At 59.5% G+C, this 21,531-nt stretch overlaps 1 protein-coding gene across 4 annotated transcripts in view; it reads left to right on the top strand.

The window, feature by feature from the left end:
- Nucleotides 1-15,715, top strand: part of D2HGDH (D-2-hydroxyglutarate dehydrogenase) — a 25,947-nt gene extending 10,232 nt beyond the window's left edge. For 3 of the 4 annotated variants that reach the window (XM_077757132.1, XM_077757140.1, XM_077757146.1), the window contains 6 exons: nt 170-363; nt 804-972; nt 2,197-2,340; nt 4,099-4,241; nt 6,860-7,025; nt 14,739-15,715. In XM_077757132.1, coding sequence (XP_077613258.1) covers nt 170-363; nt 804-972; nt 2,197-2,340; nt 4,099-4,241; nt 6,860-7,025; nt 14,739-14,998 — 1,076 coding nt within the window. In that variant the 3' untranslated portion in view covers nt 14,999-15,715. The remainder of the gene's footprint in view (nt 1-169; nt 364-803; nt 973-2,196; nt 2,341-4,098; nt 4,242-6,859; nt 7,026-14,738) is intronic. The other variant, XM_077757134.1, reaches the window with a different exon arrangement.
- Nucleotides 15,716-21,531: the final 5,816 nt, after the last annotated feature.

Raw genomic sequence — 21,531 nt, 5'->3', positions numbered from 1 at the left:
CCGTGGGTCCTCTCCTCAGAGCTGGGAGCCCCCCCCCGTGGGTCCTCTCCTCAGAGCTGGGAGCCCCCCCCCCGTGGGTCCTCTCCTCAGAGCTGGGAGGCCCCCCACCCCCGGCAGGTCCTCTCCTCCAGGGCCTGGAGTCCCCGTGTCAGCTGCGCTCGCCCTGCAGGGACTCTGGTGTGCCAGGCGGGCTGCGTCCTGGAGGAGCTGAGCCGCCACGTGGAGGAGAGGGGCTTCGTCATGCCCCTGGACCTGGGGGCCAAGGGCAGCTGCCACATCGGGGGAAACGTGGCCACCAACGCAGGCGGCCTACGGTTTCTGCGCTACGGCTCACTTCACGGGACCGTCCTGGGTCTGGAAGTGGTGAGCCGGGGGTGCGTCTGCTCTCCTGTGTTCCCCAACCCTGTGTCAGGGTGGCCTTGGCCCCCCCAGCCGTTTCCCAACACGGAGTGTGCTCACCTGGAAGGTCCGCTGATCCCCACCCTGCCTGGGCCCTGGGGCAGCTCTCCAGGTCGCAGGGACAGCTGGGGTGGTGCAGGGTGAGGTGGAGACGAGAGGGTGGGCCCAGCGCCGCCTCAGCTGCCCCCTTCTCCACCTCCCCCGGGTGTCCACCCTGGGCCCTGGTGGGATCTTCCCTTGGGGGGGGAATGAGTCCTTCCTTCAGCCTGATTAGGCAACGCCGGGCTGCCCGCGTTCCNTTTCTGAGGCCGCGCTGGGCTGCGACAGCCCCCCGAACGCGGTGGCCGGAGGAGAGGGGTGTCTGCTGGGACGGACGGTCCAGCCTGCGTCTCCTCCTCCGTCAGGTGCTGGCAGACGGCACCGTCCTCAACTGCCTGAGCGCCCTGCGCAAGGACAACACGGGCTACGACCTGAAGCAGCTCTTCATCGGGTCGGAGGGCACGCTGGGCGTCATCACGGCCGTGTCCATCTTGTGTCCGCCCAAGCCCAGGGCTGTGAGCGTGGCTTTCCTGGGTAGGTAGGCCACCGGGGTGGGCCGCTCGGAGCCACGTCCCGCCCGCTCCCCCGGCTGCCCTGCCCTTGGTGCTAGGGGTGGGGGGCCCTCCAGGAGGCTGTCCCTGCCTGTCCCAGCTTCTCACTCTGTTCCCGAGGGGCAGGACCCGGCCTTCTTGGTGTTCCCAGAGCGAGGTCGGAACACACTTATTCTGGAGCAAGACTGGGGCTTTGCTCATAACTCCCATCCGTTTGGTTTGTTATTTAAGTAACTTATAGGGCAAGATTCTGAGGGAAATGTTGTCACTTTTGGTGTGTTCATTGCTGTGGGGGAGTCAGTCACGGCTCTAGGGATACACTGCCACCCTGTCCCCCCTCGTCCCCATCAGCACACCACAGGCCTCCTACGTCAGGCTTCCACTGGGGACGTGCTCCTCGTGATGCATCCTCCGTCCCCTGGTGCATCTGCGGTGCCTTCGTTTCCGCTTCGTGAGGGCGCTGTCACTGGTCCACAAGCACGTTAGGGTTTGTTTTGGTTCATTCTGTTGAACGTCACTCCGTGACCTGTGGCTCGTGCTGGTGGTCACGGGAAGGCCGGCTGCCCTCCATCACCGCGGTTTTCAGGGACTCTGATGCTTTGTTCTGTGGTCACGTTAAAGGTTTTCTCTTTGTCTTTGGTCTTTAGTGATTTGAGGCACGCTGGGTGCAAGTGCATATTTTGTCCGAGTCTTTTGAACTTCCTTCCCCTGTGGCTTGGTGTCTCATCAGTTCTAGAAGATGCCCATCTTCCTGTCCCTTCAGGGCTGGGACTGACCCCACGACAAAACTTTGTAGTCTGTCCATTCTCCCTTCCACGTTTTCCCCCCTTTCACACTCCTGTCGTGTTCTGGGTAGTTTCTTCCCATCTGATCTCCGCTGAGCAGCGCTCCATGTGCAGCCTGCATCCCCACTGTGGGTCCTCCCTGTGCCTCTGCCCCTGACCCCCGGGGACTCTCCCTGTCTCCCTGTCGCCCCGAAAGGCTGTTACGTCATGCCCCCTCTGCTTTCCACCACCTTCCAGAGTGCGTGGGCTCTCGGGAGCGTTTTCTGTCTTGATCGTCACCAGCCTGGTGCAGTTGGTGTTTCCCTCCGGCTCACCCGGCCCCTCCCCTGGGGGTGGGGTCAGCACCACCACGTCAGAGGGGCAGGTGGTGGGTGTCTGGGGCGGGGGGGGGCTCTGGTGCCTGAGGCTCTGACCCTTTGCAGGTTGTCCAGGCTTCCCTGAGGTTCTGCAGACCTTCAGCACCTGCAAGGGGCTGCTGGGTGAGATCCTGTCTGCGTACGAGTTCATGGACGCCGAGTGCATGAGGCTGGTCAGGCACCACCTGCGCCTCACCAGCCCGGTGCAAGGTACTGACCCCCTCCATGCCCTGGGTCACAGGGGAGGCTCACAGGCCGGCCAGCCTGCCCACGACCCGGGAAGCGGCAGGTCGGTGTGTCTGCAGCTCTGGCTCTGCACCACCGGCTGCGTGCGGAATTCTGTTACGCGCATTTTAAACGTGCCCCCAGCAATGGTCCGGTCGGTGCCGCTGTTGTGCCGCCGCGCGGGGTCTCTGAAAACCCAGGTGCACTTGTCAGAATCGCTTCACTTCCACTCAGAAGTCAGTCTGTGCAGGCTGTCAGCCAGCGCTTCCGTTAGCGACAGGACAGGACACTGATACAACGTTTCAGAAAGCATCCGTGCTTCCCAACCTGGAGGGAAGACGTCCAGCTGTAGATGGTGGTATTTCACTCCTGCGATCCACCCTCACGATGTGGTGGCGGTGGCTTTAGCGCAGGCCGGAGGCTGCAAGGCCGCAGGGCCAGGCTCTGTGAGGGCCCTCATCCCAGCTTGCAGAGGGCCCTGGAGCCGTGTGCTCATGTGGCCTTTCCTGTGTGTGGGGGGAGGTCCCTGTGTTGGGGGAGGTCTCTGATGCCCCTTCCTCTCTTATGAGGACACCAGCCCTATGGAGTCAGGACCCCACTCTTATGACCTAATTTAACCTTAATTATCTCCCTAAAGGCCCCGTCTCTAAATATAGTCATGTTGGGAGTGGGTCAGGGCTTCACTGTGGAAATTTAGAAGGGACACAACCTAGTTTGAAATAGTCATAAATATGGAAAGATCTGTATACTCTAAATTTTAAAAGTTAATCAATTGATGATTTAATTTTGAGAAAGAGAGAGGGTGCACACTGGGGACAGGAAGGGGGGAGAGAATCCCAAGCAAGCCCCGTACTGTCAGCTCAGAGCCCGATGCAGGGCTTGAACCCACCAACTGAGAGATCATGACCTGAGCTGAAATCAAGAGTTGGATGCTTAACCGACTGAGCCTCTCAGGTGCTTCTGTGCTCTAATATTTTAAAACAGGAAACAATCTGCAAGTCCAGGAGTAAACAAATAAGCTATGATACAGCCACTGAAAAGATGGGGGGCCCATGGGTGGATGGAGGGTCCCTGGGTGGGCGGAGGGTCCCTAGCAGAGCCTTGTGTGGCCCTGGGGCGTGTGTGTGTGTGTGTGTGAGAGAGAGAGAGAGAGAGAGAGAGAAAGCTGCTCCTACTGTCATGTTTGGGCAGAGGACAGGCACCCTGCTGCCCCGTGGCAGGTTTCTGTGAGTTCAGGCTCTCCCCGACCACATAGAAGACAGGGGGGCTGAAATGGTGTCCCAACACTCACAGCGCCTATATTTAGCAAGCTGGGAATTTTTTTTCATATCTCCAGGTCTTCGTTTTCCAAACATCCTTTTATTTATTTCTTGCTTTAAAATTCTTAAAAAATGTTTATTTATTTATGGGAGAGACAGAGCATGAGTGAGGGAGGGGCAGAGAGAGAGGGAGACACAGAATCAAAACCAGGCTCCAGGCTCTGAGCTGTCAGCACAGAGCCCGATGCAGGGCTCGAAACCATGAACCACAAGACCATGACTGGAGCCAAAGTCAGAGCTTAACCAACTGAGTCCCCCAAGTGCCCCTGAAAGACCTGTTTCTAAACTGAGCAGAGGCTCCCTGCCATGTGGGCTACCTGGGCGCGACGGCCACAGGGGTCTGTCAGAGACCTCAGTCCAGACCCGTCCTGACTCGCCATCTCATAGCCTTGCCTCTACTCATATTGCTTTCTGTGCCTTCCAGAAAGTCCCTTCTATGTCTTGGTCGAGACCTCAGGCTCCAGAGCAGGGCATGATGCTGAGAAGCTGAATGACTTCCTGGAGCAGGTGCTGCACTCCGGCCTGGTGACGGATGGGACCGTGGCCACGGACCACACGAAGGTCAAGGTGTGTGTGCTGTTGGCCCCTCCCGGCTCTGTCGCACTCCACTGGCGCAGGATGTCCACACGGTGCCGTGTGTCTGGTTCAGAGTGCGTGCCTCCTGAATGTGGGCAGGTGTCCCTGGCTCTCCAGAAACATACTTTTGGGTCTCTGTCATGATCAGTGATGTTTTATTTTATTTTGTTATTATTTTTTAATGTTTTATTTATTTTTGAGAGAGCACAAGTAGGGGAGGGACAGAGGGGGGACAGGATCTGAAGCAGGTTCTGTGCTGACAGCAGTGAGGCTGATGTGGGGCTTGAACTCATGAATCGTGAGATCATGACCTGAGCTGAAGTCAGATGTTCAACTGACTGAGCCACTCAGGTGTCCCTATCAGCAGTATCTTAAACAAAAGCAGAAAAATGGGGTGGCTGGGTGGCTCAGTCGGTTAAACATTCGACTTCAGCTCAGGTCATGATTGTGGGTTCGAGCCCCACGTCGGGCTCTGTGCTGACAGCTCAGAGCCTGGAGCTGCTTCAGGTTCTGTGTCTCCCTCTCTCTCTTCCCCTCCCCCAATCGTGCTCTATCTCTGTCTCTCTCTCAAAAGTAAATAAACATAAAAAGTCTTTTTAAAAGCAGGGGTGCTGGGGACATGGGAAGCTGTGCCTGGAGCTGAGCCAGTCACAAGGGTGCACTTTCCTAGGAGGGGGCCCTCATGTTTCCATCAGAGGTCATTTGGCTGTGAGGCCGGGGAGGGAGAGGGAGGGCCGGGGGCTGTGGGAGCCATCGTCACCGTCACCATCACCGACACGGGGGGACCGGGGCGCTGGGTGCCGTCGTTCCCTATTTGTGCACCGTGGTCCCTGGGGCTGCGGTGTGGGGAGCGGCCGGTGGGCAGGATGGTGGGAGGGCATGGGGCTGGACCAGGGTGGGTGCCAGAGGCTGCGTGGGCCTAGCGGGCCGGGCCTCACGCTGGCCCTGGTGGTCGGCTCGGTGGGTTTCTTTCTCTGCCTTATTGTTAAACGTTTTTCTTTACAGTTGTTTTGTCTTTTAGCAGATATTAAAGGTAAGGAGTCACAACGCTGTCAGAGCGCCTCAGACCCCCTCTCTCATGGGGGTCTCAGGGGATTTGGCCGTCTTCCTGCCTCCACAGCCCCATCGTCTCCACTGGGTGATGTCACCGCAGGGGAGACCAGGGCAGGGGTGTGTCTGGGTGATGTCACTGCGGGGGAGACCCAGGCAGGGGCGTCTGGGTGATGTCACCACGGGGGAGACCTGGGCAGGGGTGTGTCTGGGTGATTCACTGCGGGGGAGACCCGGGCAGGGATGTGTCTGGGTGATGTCACCATGGGTGGAGACCCGGGCAGGTGTGTCTGGGTGATGTCACCGTGGGGGAGACCTGGGCAGAGGTGTGTCTGGGTGATTCACTGTGGGGGAGACCCGGGCAGGTGTGTGTCTGGGTGATGTCACTGTGGGGGAGACTTGGGCAGGGGTGTGTCTGAGTGATGTCACTGCGGGGGAGACCCAGGCAGGGGTGTATCTGGGTGATGTCACCGCGGGGGAGACCTGGGCAGGGGTGTGTCTGGGTGACGTCACTGTGGGGGAGACCCGGGCAGGGGTGTGTCTGAGTGATGTCACTGTGGGGGAGACCCGGGCAGAGGTGTGTCTGGGTGATGTCACCACGGGTGGAGACCCGGGCAGGGGTGCGTCTGGGTGATTCACCGCGGGGGAGACCTGGGCAGGGGTGTATCTGGGTGATGTCACCACGGGTGGAGACCCGGGCAGGTGTGTCTGGGTGATGTCACCATGGGGGAGACCTGGGCAGGGGTGTGTATGGGTGATGTCACCGCAGGGGAGACCCGGGCAGGGGTGCGTATGGGTGATGTCACCACGGGGGGAGACCTGGGCAGGGGAGTCTGGTCGTGTCCACTGGGGTGTCCTGTGGGTCCCCCGCAGTGTCGTGCAGCCAGCGCCAGCAGAGGGGACGTGGGCAAACTCTTCAGTCCCAGGACTGGCTCGGTGCTGTGCTCTTCTGTGCCTGCCAGGGGCCATCATTCTTTCCTTTCTGGTGTTTCCACGTCTTTGTTTCTTCCTAAATGCACTGTCTGTCGGTAATGGGCGTGCAGGCCCCGGGAGCCAGAAGGACAGAGGCCCCCAGCCCCGTCCTGCATGTGTGAGCGCCTCCGCTCGGCCCACCGAGGCCTAAGCAGCAGGAGGAAAGCGGGGAGCCAGTGCTCCCGGCTTCTGCTCAGAGCTCATCTGCCTCAGGGTGAGGCCACAGCTCCTCCCATGGGGGCAGTGGTCACGGGGCCGCCACGTGTGCCCACACTGGTCCCTGCTCCGCCTGGACTGCCAGCCCCATGGCCTGCCTTCACTCAGGGCTCCTTGCCACTGGCAGCCCCCACGAGCCTCTCCCTGCTGTCACCTGGAGTGTCCTCAAGTGAACCATGGCTACATTGTGGGGCCTCATCTGGTACCAACTCTTGGATCAAAGCCCCGTGTCTATCACAACACAGAACGTTTCCATCACCCGGAAAGTTCCCCCGAGACTTTCCCGGTCACCCCAGGCCCCAGCGTTCTGACCGCCATCAGCACAGACACCCTTTGAGGCGGGCTTTGACTCTGTTTTCTGCCCGTCCCAGGCGCTGTGGGCCCTGAGGGAGAGGATCTCGGAGGCGCTGAGCCGGGACGGCTACGTGTACAAGTATGACCTCTCCCTGCCCACCGAGAGGCTCTACGACCTCGTGACCGACCTGCGTGCCCGCCTCGGCCCACAGGCCAAGCATGTGGTGGGCTACGGCCACCTGGGTGAGCTGAGCGGGGGCCAGCGGTGATGGGTGCCCTGGGACCTGGGAGAACCCTAATTGTCTTCATGGGTCTTTGGGTATTTTGGAATGGACGTCGTTTGTGGTTCAGAGCCAGGGTGTGTGGTGTTCGCTGGTGGCTCCCAGAGTGGGCAGAAGGGGGAGGTCATCTGGTGTCGAGGATGGGTACAACGGCCAGTGGCTGGGGGCAGCCACCACCCGCACCCCCACAGTGCTGCCTGCACGGATCAGACTCTCCCCGTGAAGGAGAGGACCCAAGAGCATGCATGGCCTCACGGTGGGGACTATTTCTTCAACGGGGTGCAGACGCGTAAACCGCAGGAGGAGGTTGCTAACTTGGACCAAGTTAAAGTAACAACTGCTTCACGGGGGCAAAGGCACGGGGCTCACAATCCTAGCGTTCGGGGAGGAGGCCTGGGGGGGCAGGTCCCTGTGGGGGCTGGCGGGCGGGCACAGAGGGCATCTGCACCCAGGGATGGGGGTGAGGATGTGGAGCTGGATCCCCTGGGCCAGAGCCTGCTCCTCGTGGGCCCTGCCACCGATGCAGATGGGGTCACGGCCAGAGATGGAGCCAAGCCCCCACTGTGAATCAAGGGGGGCGTTAAGTTTGTGGAAAGCTGCTTCTGTGTCTGGGGGCGTGACCCAGGCGTGTTTTCCTGTGGTCGCGGGGGGTGCCCCTTGGACCCCCTCCTACAGCGGGACTGATCTGCGGGAAGCCGTGCTCCACCCTGATCCTCCCGCTTTATTTGGTCCATGTGCCTGTACTCAGTGCAGGGTTTTCCCCAGGCGGCCATCCGCAAGGTCGCTTTGCTGTGTCTGTGCTGGGCGTTGGTCTCTCCCTCCGGGCCTGGCGGGGCCTGAGTGGTTGGCATTACCACCTCCTTGACTCTTCCCAGGGACTGGCAGCAAAGCTCCAGGGCTAGAGGGATGTTGTGTTTTGGGCAGCAGGGGGCTGAGCGTGGACTGTGTCCTTACCAGCCACCGGGTGGGGGTGGGGGCTGAGCGTGGACCGTGTCTTACCAGCTGCGGGGCGGTCCTGGCTGAAGTGCTCCGGGAGTTTGTCCATTTCCTGTAAATCTCTACTGTGTTGGCAGCAGGTTGTTCGTCGCACTCCTGTCGGCCCTCGCGGGGCGGCCCCACTTTCCATCCAGATGGGGTTTGCTCCTCGCCGCCTCCCTCTTGTTTCTCACGCTGCTCGGTTCTACCATGTCCTCTGCTGATCGTTTCCGCTGCCCCTCGTTTTCTCTTGTTACCTTAATTATTTCCTTCCTGCCCCACTCAGCGTATCCCGAGGCTCTTCTGGCTGTGAGTCAAGTACTTGGCCTGATTTTCAGCCTTCCTTCTGTTCTAACATAACTATTCAGGCTCCGCTCTGCACACCAGTATCGCGACCCAGGGGATGACCGGTCTGTCACACTCCACGTGATCTGAGGGCCCGTGAGGCCAGCACCTGCTCATGCTGGCCCGGGGCTCCCGGTGTCTGTGCGCTCAGCCCCGAGGGCACGCCCGGGAGCCAGCGTCCGGCGCTTTGCGGCACCTGCTGGGCATCCGGGCTCCCGGCCCCGGTGCCTCCAGCCATCCCTCCCCCCTGCGCTCAGCCCCGGGCACCGGGGGCGGGCGGGGCGGAGGGCGAGGCCGGCCCCAGTCTGCTCCTGAGAGCCTCCGCTGTGGGCGCCCGCCAGCCTGTCCCTCATATTTCCTGATTCCTCTTCTCTTCTCTCTGACCCATCAGTGAGGCAGAAATGTGTTATAAATTCTCAAACACACGAGAGAGTTCTAGCTGCTGTTGAAATTTCTGACTTTGTTGCGTGGAAGCCGGAGAGCCTGGTCTGGGTCACGCCGTGTCTTCAACTTGGGCAGCAGCCGGCCTTCCTACCGTGTGGTGAGCCCTCGTGGAGAGTGGGCGGCGGTGGGGGGGGCCGGTGTTTGCGCAGACAGGTCTGCTGTCTGAGCGCTGGGTCTTGCCCGGGCGCCGCGCACTGAGCGGGGTCAGAAATGCTCACGGCGGCCCCGGGCTCTGTGGCTCTGTGAGTGTTGGAGGTGCAGGTCACACCCACCGGTCCTTCTGGTAGATGGGCTCTTCCGTCACGACGGACCGTTCTGAGCCCTGCGGTCGCTCGGCCCTCCGATGCCGGGGTAACACCGGCTTCCTTGCTTGGTGTTTTCCTGACCTTGTGTTTTTCTCCCCAGGACTGTCAGCCGCTGTCCATCCTTATGACTTTACGGCATGGAGCTGGGGTTTCTGTGTCACACAGTTTGCCATGGATTATTTTTATTCTGTTCTGTTCTATTCTATTCTATTTATTATTATTATTATTGTTTTTTAAATGTTTATTTATTTTGAGAGATAGAGACAGAGCATGAGCAGGGGAGGGGTAGAGCGAGAGAGGGACACAGAATCCAGAGCAGCTTCAGGCTCTGAGCTGTCAGCACAGAGCCTGATATGGGGCTCGAACCCACGAACTGTGAGACCTGAGCCGAAGCCAAGAGTTGGACTCTTAACCAACTGAGCCCCCAAGGTGCCCCTATTGTTATTATTATTACTATTATTGTATTTCAATGCTGAAAACCCTGTGGGATTATTTTAATTTTTTAAAATTTTTTAAAATTTTAATTTGTTTGCTTATTATTTTTTTTTTTTTTTAATTTTTTTTTTAATGTTTTATTTATTTCCAGGAGAGAGAGAGAGCGTGAGCAGGGGAGGGTCAGAGAGAGAGAGAGTCACAGACTGAAACAGGCTCCAGGCTCTGAGCTGGCAGTCAGCACAGAGCCCGACGCGGGGCCCGAACCCACGAACCACGAGATCATGACCTGAGCGAAAGTTGGACGCTTAACCGACTAAGCCACCCAGGCGCCCCTGCTTATTATTTTTAAATATAATTTGTTGTCACGTTGGCTAACATACAGAGTATACAGTGCTCTTGGTTTTTGCAGTAGGTTCCCATAATTCATCGCTTATGTGTAACAGCCAGTGTATTATTCACTTAGCATAATACCCTCCAGTTCCATCCACGTTGTTGAAAATGGCAAGATTTCTTTGTTTCTCATTGCCAAGTGATGTTCCATTATATATATAAGCCACGTTTTCTTTATCCATTTGTCAGCTGATGGACATTTAGGCTCTTTCCATACTTTGGCTATTGTTGAAAGCGCTGCTATCAACATTGGGGTGCATGTGCCCCTTTGAATCAGCACTCCTGCATCCCTTGGATAAATATCTACTAGTACAGTTGCTGGGTCGTAGGGTAGTTCTATTTTTAATTTTTTATGGAACCTCTATACTGTTTTCGGAAGTGGCTACACCAGTTTGCATTCCCAGCAACAGTGCAAAAGGGTTCCTCTTTCTCCACATTCTCTCCAGCACCTGTTGTTTCCTGAGTTGTTAATTTTAGCCACTCTGACTGGTGTGAGGTGGTGTCTCAGTGTGGTTTTGATTTGTATTTCCCTGATGATGAGGGACGTTGAGCATCTTTTCATGTGGATATGAGCCATCTGCATGTGTTCTTTGGAAAAGTGTGTGTTTGTGGCTTCTGCCATTTCTTCACTGGATTATTTGGTTTTTTGATATGTTAAGTTTAGTAAGTTCTTTATAAGTTTTTGATACTAACCCTTTTCCAGTAAGTAATTTGCAAATATCTTCTCCCATTTTGTCAGTTGTCTTTTAGTTTTGTTGATTATTTCCTTTGCCGTACAGAAGCCTTTTATCTTCATGAGGTCCCAATAGTTCATTTTTGCTTTTATTTCCTTTGCCTCCAGAGACGTGTGAAGTGAGAAGTTGCTGTGGCTGAGGTCAAAGAGTTTATTGCCTGTTTTCTCCTCTAGGGTTTTTTTTTTTAATTTTTTAAAAAATTTATGTCGAGGAGAGAGAGAGAGAGACAGCGTGAGCAGGGGAGGGTCAGAGAGAGAGGGAGTCACAGACTGAAACAGGCTCCAGGCTCTGAGCTGGCAGTCAGCACAGAGCCCGACGCGGGGCTCGAACCCACGAACCGCGAGATCATGACCTAAGTGAAAGTCAGACGCTTAACCAACTAAGCCACCCAGGCGCCCCTCCTCTAGGGTTTTGATAGGTCTTTCATCCAGACTTTAGCCTCTACTACAAAGCTCTAATCATCAAGACAGAATGGTACTGGCAGAAAAACAGACACATAGATCAGTGGAATAGAATGGAGCACCCAGAAATAGACCCACAAATGTATGGCCAACTCATCTTTGACAAAGCGGGAAAGAGGATCCAATGGAAAAAAGACCGTCCCTTCAGCAAATGGTGCCGGGAGGACTGGACAGCAACACGTGGAAGAATGAACCTGGATCCTTTCTTACACCACACACAAAAATAAGCCATTTGTTGTTTTTATTTTTTTTAATAGTTTATTGTCAAGTTGGTTTCCATAGAACACCCAGTGCTCAACCCCACAAGTGCCCTCCTCCATGCCCATCTCCCCCCTCCCCTCCCCCCACCCCCATCAGCCCTCAGTTTGTTCTCGGCATTCAAGAGTCTCTCATGGTTTGCCTCCCTCCCTCTCCCCCACTATTTTCCCCTTCTTCTCCCCCACGGTCCTCCGTTAAGTTCCTCCTAATCCTCCTATACGTGCAAACATGGTATCTGTCCTTCTCTGCCTGACTTATTTCGCTCAGCATAACCCATTTGTTGTTTTTAAACTAGAGCATTTCGCTTACTTCATGGAGGGGAGGGAAAGCCTAACCGTCCCTTCCGCCCTCCTTAGGTTCTCAGGCTGGGCCCAAACGTGAGACCCCGTGGGTTCACTGACTGTGCATCAGGCCCACACGAGGGAGGCCCAGTGGTGAGTGGCCTGGGGGCGGTTAGAGCCGGGGCTTATGCAGCATCGTGACAAGGGACACCGCATCTTTAGTGAAGTCCCAGGCAAAGCAGGCGACCTTGGGCCTCTGAGGGCAGAGTGCGCACACCGGGCACCGGAGAGATGATGGGCTTGCCATGCAGATCCCTGCGGTCACCTAGCCGGTCAGGGCATACGGCTGTCGGGGCTCGTCTCCCCTTCCCAGCGGCGGGGGTGACACTCGGCACGGCTGCGTCCTGCCCTCAGGCAAACGGGGAGGGCAGAGGGCTTTTCCTGCCCCTGCTCGTTCTCAGTTTTCTCCGGCTCAGGGTGGCCCTTGTGCTGGAGCCGCTCAGCTCCGGGCCTCCTGCCCTGCGTGTCTCTTCTCTCAGTTACTACCTCCTTTGACCGTCCCATTGTCTGTCCTCTGTTCCCGCCGTGGGGCCGTCGTGCACACCTGTAGCTTATCAGGGTTGGAAGTTAATCAGCTCCGTTATCCTTCCTCTAGACACTGTGTGGTGAACGGTGTGTCAGCGTGGCTAGGCTGTGGCCAGGCACCAGTGTAAGTGTCGCCATGAAGGGGTTTTTCGGTGGACGTTAGCATTTAAATCAGCAGACTGACCAGAGCAGACTGCTCTCCGTAGTGGGGGTGGGCCCCATCTAATCAGTTGAGGGCCTTAAAAGGGACTGAGGTCCCCAGAGGAGGAGTGACTTGTGCCTCCACACTGCCTTTGGACTCGAGCTGCTCCTCCCTGGGTCCCCAGCCTGCTGGGCCGGCCGCCAGGCCCCTCAGTTCTGTGAGCCGTTCCCCTCAGACGTCTCTCCCGGCTGCACGTGGGCACACACCCCATCGGCTCTGCTTCTCTGAGATCCCCGACGGACCCGGCGCAAGGGCCTTGGGACCCCATGACTTTCAATGCATCGCCCCCTCCTAGTCCACGCACGGTTTCTTGGGGTTTAGTTCAGTTCTCTCCTGTCAGCCCCGCGTAGCAGTGCTGGCGGAGTCGTCCCGCGTGGACCGTGGTCCTCTTCCGCCTCGTGTCACAGCCTCTTCCTGAATCCCAGCCCGAGTTCCCTGTCGTGTGGGCAGTAGGTGACGGACGTCACAGGTGGTTTCTGCCGGACAACGTACGTTCTTGTTAAGGTCTCTTGCCATGGGTTTGTGCTCCCGCGTCCGCTGGCAGCTCCGTGCCGGCTGCCGGGTGAGGGCGCCCCGCCGGCTGCGGCCTCGCATGTTGCTGCAGAGTCAGCTCCCCGTGAGAGTGCTGCCCACCTCCCCACAGGGAGTCTGCTGTTTCCTCTTCCCCTTGGTCTTTGGGGTGCTCTGGGGTCTCTGGTCTGTCTGGGTGCGTTGGCACGTCCTGCCTGTGATCTGTCGGGCTCTGCTTTAGACATTGCGCCGCCCTCCTCCCTCCAAATCTGACCCCTGTGTCCCCCCCATCTCCCAGGAGCTGCAGCCTGAGGCCCCATGTCCCTCCTGCTGCCCTGGCTCTGAGCTCCTGCGTTTGATTTATGTTCCTCATTAATCTCTTGCTGTGAGTAACATGCCTTGAAACCTGTTCACTTACTCTTAGGTTTCGATGATTTGTAGTTTCTGTTTCTAGAAAATTGACTTCGATATTTAAGAACTTTGCCTAGTTGGTGTTTTATGTTCTTTGTCTCTTACTTGCATAATGTAGGACACGCTTGTGCTCAGTTTCTGGAAGTTACAGGGTTGGAAGCCCAGGCCTTAGACTCTGCCGGCTTCTGCTCATGGTGGCTGCTGTCCTTGTGCACAGGTCATTTTTGCTGTGGGTGGGAATTATCCGAGGCCTGGGTTGGAGGTGACTTCCTTGTGTGGGTAGAAGTTGGGGGGGGACCGGGGTCCCCCAGCTGGAACCTCTCTCATCTTCACGTTCTTAGCTCAGGGTCCACGGGAGCACTAAGGTGGTGACTTCTGGCTCTAAGCCCCTGCCCTGCTGGCCGGTGGCCACAAGCACTCAGGCGGTCGGCGAGGACCGGCTTTCGTGGTCAGGCTCCCGGGTGGGGGCTCTGGCGCCTTTGCCCTGAGTGTGTCGGTGGGGGGTACCTGCTCCCTACCTGGTACCTGGTAGACAGACCTGGAGGGAGGGATGTGGGGCGTGAGAAGCGCTAGGTCACCGGTCAGAGGCCCCAGGTCTGCCCCTGGGCCCCGTTTCTCCGGGGCTTGTGGTTCCAGCCTCCAGGAGCCCCTCCTGCTGGCGGACACTGCGTCTCAGCGTGGGCGGCAACCCTCCCTGGGCCCCACACTCTGTCCGCTCGGCCCTCCCCACCTCCCTGACCTCTGAGTCGGGACAGGGGCCTCCTGTCTGCGCACCCGCACCGGCCCCTGCCTCCCCGCCGCCTCTGGGTGGTGGTGGCTGCTCTGAGTTGTTCCTTTTCTCGCCTCAGCCCCATGGACGTGGGCGCACCGGGCTCCTCTTGGGCCAGACTGCAGCCCGCGTCCCGGCCCCGGCCTCCTGCCCCCGTTAATCCTGTGGCTTGCCGTTGTCCTGGGACCCGAGGGGGCTGCGCGTGGGCAGGGGCAGAGCCAGGGCGCGGCTAGATGTCTGGAGTGGGGGCCAGGAGCCAGGGCTTTGCGGTGGGTGTGGGCTGGGCACAAGGGTGTGTCTGAGGGTGGGGCTGGCCTGGGCGCCATGGAGAAGTGGGTCTGGGGGCAGCCACAGGCGCTCTCACCGGCTGGCCGGGTGGTTGGTCACTCTTAGCTGGGAGCCCTCAGCAGGGGCCGTGAGGACAGAGGGGAGGGCTGGGAGAGACCTCCCGGGAGACAGCCGCTTCCACCCTGCAGGGCAGGACGTGGGCATGAGGGTGGGGGCAGGACTGGGGGTTCCTGGGGCAGGGGTCTCAGCTGCCTGGCCTGACCTGGTGTCCTTTCCTTGCAGGGGACGGTAACCTGCACCTCAACGTCACATCAGAGGCCTTCAGCCCGTCGCTGCTGGGCGCCCTGGAGCCCTACGTGTACGAGTGGACAGCCGGGCAGCGGGGCAGCGTCAGCGCCGAACACGGCCTGGGCTTCAAGAAGAGGGACGTCCTTGGCTACAGCAAGCCGCCCGAGGCCCTGCGGCTCATGCAGCAGCTCAAGGCGCTCCTGGACCCCAAGGGCATCCTGAACCCCTACAAGACGCTGCCCTCCCAGGCCTGATGGGCCCGGTGGGAGATGGGGGAGGGGCCGTGGTCCTGTCCTGGTTTTGCTGTCGCGGTGGGCGTACAGGGCTGGCCCGGGGGGCCTCCGTCCAGCAGAGCAGCGGCAGGCACTGTGGCCCAGCCACCGGCCCTCAGGCAGAACCCCTCCTGGCTCCCTACCCGCCCTCCAGCTCCCTGCAGGTTCCGGGGGGTAGGCTCCTGCCGCACGTGCTGGGCAGGCCGGTGGGCAAGCAGTTCTGCCCACTCAGGAGACCGGCTGCAGCTGTGGGAGAGGATGTGGGTGGTCCTGTCCCCCGTGGGGCGTGAGCCCCCAGCAGAGGTGATGAGCTCCGTGGGACAGTGTGGGGTCCGTCCCCAGTCACGGGGTCACCTTTTAACCAGAGTGACAGGAATGGTCTCTACCCTGGAAGGCATCGTTCCCCCATTTTCTAGAAGGTCTGTGCATTGGCAAGACCATTGTCAGAGGTTAGTTGTTAGTTTTTCATCTCAGTGGTTTGCTGTGTCGTGTCCACAAAGATGGTCTGCTCTTCGCATCAAAGATCAGTGCGACCTGGGCATGCACGAGGGCGTAGGCTCTGTGCACATCGCTTCCATCACCCTGGCCTGCTACTTCCTGTCGCCCTGGGGCCTCTGGGGGCTGTGGAGTCTGAAGGTTGGATGTGTTTTCACTTCCTGGCCGTCGTGAACTTCCAGTAAAAATGGGAATTAATCACGACACGCTCCTTGCTTCTGTTACTGTACAGTAATATCATAAAGGCTGGTGAGGTGCCTGTGTGTGCCCTGTTCCCTAAGCGCTGGAACACTGGGGGCCGACCCCAGAGTGACCCCAGGCCCGACCCCTTCCCCGTCCTCATCCCTCATCCCGTCCCCTCTGAGTGACGTGAAACCCCATCTCCTTGGCCCATGGGCTTGGTCTCACATAGGTGTCCTAAGTTGTCAGGTGTAATTGGTTCACATTAGTGACATACAGTGAGGGCTTTGTGGCTCCGAAATGACTTTCAGAGATGGTCGCGTGACTAACCAGGTTCACTGTGGAGAGTTAAAATAATGCATGAAATATGAAAAGGCTTAAGATTTTAGGTGTTTTCTGCTAGCGTGGGCGGGGGGTGGGGGGAGTTTTGAGAAGGTGGCCAGTGATTGGATCATAGGGAGCAGGTGGCTGGAGGAACCTCCCTCTTCCTGGAGGACAAGCTGGCCCCCTGATGTCAGCACGTGAAGTGGTGTGCCTTTGGCCCCATGGTTCACTCATACACAATCCACAGTCCACACACAGGCCCCCGCACATGCGGTGCACACAGTATCCATACATGTAGGTGCACACGCATGCACACAGAACACAAGGCCCCTGCACATGCGGTGCACATGACATGCATACTTGTGGACGCACACACAGCACATACACAGGCACACGTGGTGCACACAGCACATGCGTACATATACACGTACGTACAGCACACATGTGGGCACATGCAATGCACACAAGTACATGTGAGTGCATACATACAGTACACACAGGCACACGTGGTGCACACGGCACATGCGTACATATGCACATACATACAGCACATGTGGGCACATGCAGTGCACACAAGTACGTGTGGGTGCACACATACAGTACACACAAACACAGTGCACACGGCACATGTACAATGCACGTACATACAGCACACACGTGGGCTCATGCAGTGCACACAAGTACGTGTGGGTGCACACAGTACACATAGGCACACGCGGTGCTCACGACACATGCATACATGTGGGCACACATGCACTGGCACCAACAGCTGCTCTCTCTGTCCCTCCTCTCTGTCCCAGCTGCTCCCTCCTGCTCTCTGCCAGAATTAATTGGTTTATTTTTTTTTAACTTAAGTTTTTGGGTTTAAAAAAATTTTTTGTAATGTTTATTTTCGAGACAGAGAGAGACAGAGCATGAGCAGGGGAGGGCAGAGAGAGAGGAAGACACAGAATCTGAAGCATCTCCAGGCTCCAAGCTGTCAGCACAGAGCCCGACGCAGGGCTCAAACCCATGGACCTTGAGATCATGACCTGAGCCAAAGTCGGACATCTAACCAACTGAGCCCCCCAGGCGCCCTGACTTAAGTTTATTTTTGAGAAAGCAGGGGAGAGGCAGAGAGGAAGGGAGAGAATTCTAGGCAGGCTCCCCACCATCAGTGTGGAGCCCAGTGTGGGGCTTGACCCCATGGACCGTGAGACCATGAGCTCAGCTGAAACCAGATGTCAGACACCTAACCAACTGAGCCCCCCTGGCGCCCCGTCTGCTACGATTTAAACTGAGGGATCCCTTCCACCGGGTTCTGGAGCTTGACCGGGCCTGGTGCCGTGGGCCACTCCAGCTGTTGGGTTACCCCTCCTGCCTTGCTGACTCCAAGAGCCAGCTCTGGCCCTGTGGCCATGGCCACCGTCCCATGCCCCTGGCTGGGTTCCTGCGGGCAGCTGAGGCTTTCACGGCACAGGACAGATCCCATGGGTGCTTGACAGCGTGACAGAGCTGACCTTGCTCTGCCCCATCCTTCTAGGGTCGGCAGCTGGACCCTGGTGCTCAGCCTTGGACCCTCTGCAGCCAGGTTTGCAGTTGGCATTTTTCTCCCAGTTTCTGGGTTGGAGGCGGGGGCTGCCTTGTTGGGCAGCCTGGGTGGAGGAGGTGGCAGGGACGGCTGCAGGAGAGGGGCCCCTGCTAGGTGTTCCCTGCCTGTGTGACCCCAGAGACGGGGGCGTGACGAGCATGGGGCCTGGTGCCCCGCTGGCCACCAGGCACCGGCTCCGGGAGCTCAGAGCGGCAGGTACGGGCGCACGTGCCCTTCACCTCTCCATCGTCCCCCAGTAGGGGCTGGGGCGTGTCTTGGACGCCCTCCAGCTTTCCTCTGTTCTGTCTTCAGGTCAGTGGGGTCTCAGAGTCCACGGAACACAACAGCCTGCAAAGCGGGACGCGGGACAGGGGCACTTGCTGGTGCTCCCCCAGTCCTGAATCCTCACACACCCAGCAGGGCCGTGACTGACCCCTATCCCGTCTGGGTGGACGACATGGGTCTGCGAGTCCACCTGTGTCTCAAAGTGACAAAGACCTGTGCTGTCTGGACAGGACCCCGGGCCCCAGGGCGGCCGGCCGCATGCCCTCACGCCTGCGGGGAGCAAGCTCTCTGGCGGCCACAGCCATGGTGAAGCCTGGTAGGGTGCACAGTGGAGCACGGTGGATTCCACGCCGCCCTGCCCCTCGCGGCCACATGGTCACACCAAACGTTATGTGGAAAGAGGCAGGAAGCCGGGCTGTCGGAGTGTCGGCAGCACAAAGCCTGTGTGCAGAGGGGACGCGGGGCTCCTGGGACGCAGCCGTTAAGGGGGGCTCCTGCCGAGGATAATCTCCCGGGGGTGGCGAGGGGGCCTTTGTATTTGGATCAGGAGAAGCTTATGATTTTCTCTTAAAACCTCTAAGCTGGTGCAACGAGAGAAGAGGTCATACAGTAGGGGCCAGGGCCCCTCACTGCTCACGGCTGATGGCCATCAAGGCCCCTGGTTGGAGGGGCCCCAGGGAGTGGCAAGGAGGAGTCCCAGAGCCGAGGGCTTGAGCTGTTGGGCGTGGGGGGTGGGGAGTGGGCCTGGGGGTCTCTGCCCAGGGAGCTGACTCGCCAATGGCGCGGAGCCAGGGGGCTGCCCACCCTTCAACCCCAGGGACATGGTTGGGACAAACTTCCCCAGGCCTGCAGGGAGCAGAGGCCTCGGAGAGGGCTGGCTTCCTGTGGACCCTGAGGGCTCGGATGAGGAGTTTGGGGGTCGTGTGGCCCCGGGGGTCCCTGGGCATCTGTGGAAAGGAAGAGGTGATGGGCTGTAGCACACTGTGCCTGACCTCTGACCTCAACCCCACTGACCGGGACAGCCTCACGCTGGACACAGTCCGAGGCCCAGCCCCCAGAGGGACCAGGGATCTGCTCTGTCGGCCTCACCAGCCTGCTCCTGCCGAGCCCTCGCCATCCTGGGTTTTGAGGTCCTTTGGACCTCAGGGTTCTGGGGAGACCGGGCTGGGTCTTGTCCTGCAGGCCCTAAAGGACACGGGAGAGGTGGGGACACAGGCTGTCCCCGGGGCGGTGAGGAGAAGCCGGCTGGACCCCCGCAGGCTTGCGCTCACAGTGGCCCTCAGGTGAGGACTCCAGGGCACGCTGGGCTTGTCCTGCCCCGTGCCCTGTGGGGACAGCCAGAGTCATGGAGAAGTTTCCACAATAGCTCCTGTGCAGGGGTGCATGAGGAAGGAACTTCCTGGGTAGATCTGTCGCCTGGCTCCTCTTCCTGCTGGCTCTGGTCCATGGCTGTGCAAATAGGTGTTCCATGGGACCATGGCCCAGTCAGATCATCTCCCTTCGTTTCTGGGCAGAGTGTGGTGCCCAGAGCCGCCTTCCGGGTTCTGTGGCTGTGGGCCCCGGGCCAGCAGGGAGACAGGTTGTAGACGGGTCTGAGGTGGGCAGGCAGCAGGGCTGGGAGCTGTTTGTCCTGGCTGCTTGAGACTCCCGCTCGCCCTTGGCCTCAGAAGCAGAGAACTGGGGGTGGGGGGGTGCTTGGGTAGCGGTACCCCTGCTCCTGGGTCTGGAGACGCTCCTGACTCAGGCCTGGAGGACCCGCTCCGTGGACACTGGCAGGCGGCTGGTCAGCAGGCCGAGGTCCTGTCTGGGTGCCCGAACCCCCTGTCTGGGCCGGCAAAGAGGGTGTGGTCCGTCCATCTCCCCCAGAGTTCCCAGAGCACGTGCGAGCGGAGCCTGCACGATGGTCCCTGGCATGGAGCAGGGCCACAGGGCAGGGTAGGGGGCCCTCTGAGTGTGGGGCCCGGACCCTCCCCCAGCCCTCCCTTCCTCTCGGTGAGTGAGCGGGAGCCGCANGCATGGAGCAGGGCCACAGGGCAGGGTAGGGGGCCCTCTGAGTGTGGGGCCGGGACCCTCCCCCAGCCCTCCCTTCCTCTCGGTGAGTGAGCGGGACCCTGCTCTCTGGGGGCTCCGGCCAGGACACGTGCATCACAGATGGTACTTTCCCCCGTCCCTGGGGCAGGGTCCCCAATGCCCCAGAGTCACCCTGCTCTGTCTGTTCTGCTCCCCCAGCCCTAGTCTGAACTGAGGGGTTCAGCGAAGGGCCCCGAGCCTCCCACCTCAGCCCACTCTGCCTGCCTCAATCCAGGGGGCTGGGTGTGGTGCCCCAGGCCTGACCATCAGTAAGTGCAGGGATGGGGGATGTGACTCCCGGACTTCGGGTGACAACGTTCAAGGTTTGGGTGGCTGGGTGGAAAGGCCATTAGAGGTGGAGCGGGGTGGCCCCCATGACCCACCCGGAGGGAGGGGTGCGGAGCTGTAGGATGTGAGGTGAGGAGCTGTCCACCAGCTGCCCTGGGGTCCTGACCTTGGGTTACAGTCACAGGAAAGCGGGGAAGGGACACAGTGGGGTGTCTGGGGCCCCACTGGGAGCTGGACGGGCAGTGAGCCATGCCACCTAGCCAAGGACCTCTGGTGCCAGCCACGCCAGCCTGAGCATCTATGGGGGCCCTCTGGGCGTCTTCCGGGACAGCCTACGGTGGGTGACACGGTGCTCCTCTGCCCAGGGCCCTCCTCAGAATGAACGCTGGGCCTGGGGGGTGCATCGCAGGCCCCCACTCTGAGACTGGCTGTCCCCAGTCCTGCCTGTGGGGTCACCTGCCCCACATGGGGGCCCCCATGGGGCTGGATCGGGGTCTCTAGGGGGTAGGCTGCCCGAGGCCCCTGGTCTACCTGACCTCCAGGCCTAGGAGGGTCAAAGAAAGGTATCGTGGTCCAGGGTCAGCTGGCTGGCTCTCCAGAGTTCACAGCCTCCTGACACAGCTGGGGGACCAGGCTGTCCCCTGCTGCCCCATGTCCCCTGCCTGCCCCCTGCTGCCCCCTGCCTGTCCCCTGCTGCCCCTTGCTGTCCCCTGCCTGTCCCCTACCTGCCCCCTGCCTGTCCCCTGCCTGCCCCCTGCTGTCCCCTACCTGCCCCCTGCTGTCCCCTGCTGTCTCGTGTCCCCAGGTGGCCTTGTCTGTGTGCTCTCGAGGGTGTCTCCTCTCCCGGAGCCCCGCTGACCCCAGCAGCTCAGAGGAGTTGGTTTTGCCTCACCCTCCCCACCATGTGGTCAGTCCTCACCCTTGTCCACAGCTCAGCTGCCCCCCACAGCCAGACCCCCATCCTTCATTCTCTTCCTGCCCCTTTCGAGTCTGTGGCTGCTCCCCCCTCTTCGGCCTCCCAGCCCCGGTGGCCAGGCCTCGCCCTGCACCTGGCGGGGCCCTCCTGGGCTCATGGCTTCAGACACCAGGTGCCCCCAGCTGCATCACCCCTGCATCCGGTGCCCCCGGGCCCTGCTGCCTTGAGCCCAGCCCCAGTCACTGCCCTGGCCCCGGCTGGGCCAGGCCTTTAGGGCTGGCAGCTTTGTGGTTTCTCTGGTCACACAGGACGCAACTGGTGCTTCTCATGGGGCTTGGCATGGTGGCCTCGTCACCAAGTGTCAGAGAATCTGGCCTGTGAGGGGCC

Source organism: Crocuta crocuta, unplaced genomic scaffold (assembly GCF_008692635.1).
Source record: "Crocuta crocuta isolate KB4526 unplaced genomic scaffold, BGI_CrCroc_1.0 scaffold290, whole genome shotgun sequence".
Lineage (NCBI taxonomy): Eukaryota > Metazoa > Chordata > Mammalia > Carnivora > Hyaenidae > Crocuta > Crocuta crocuta.
The sequence above is the reverse complement of the archived record's forward strand: the minus strand, read 5'-3'. Positions and strand labels throughout refer to the sequence as shown.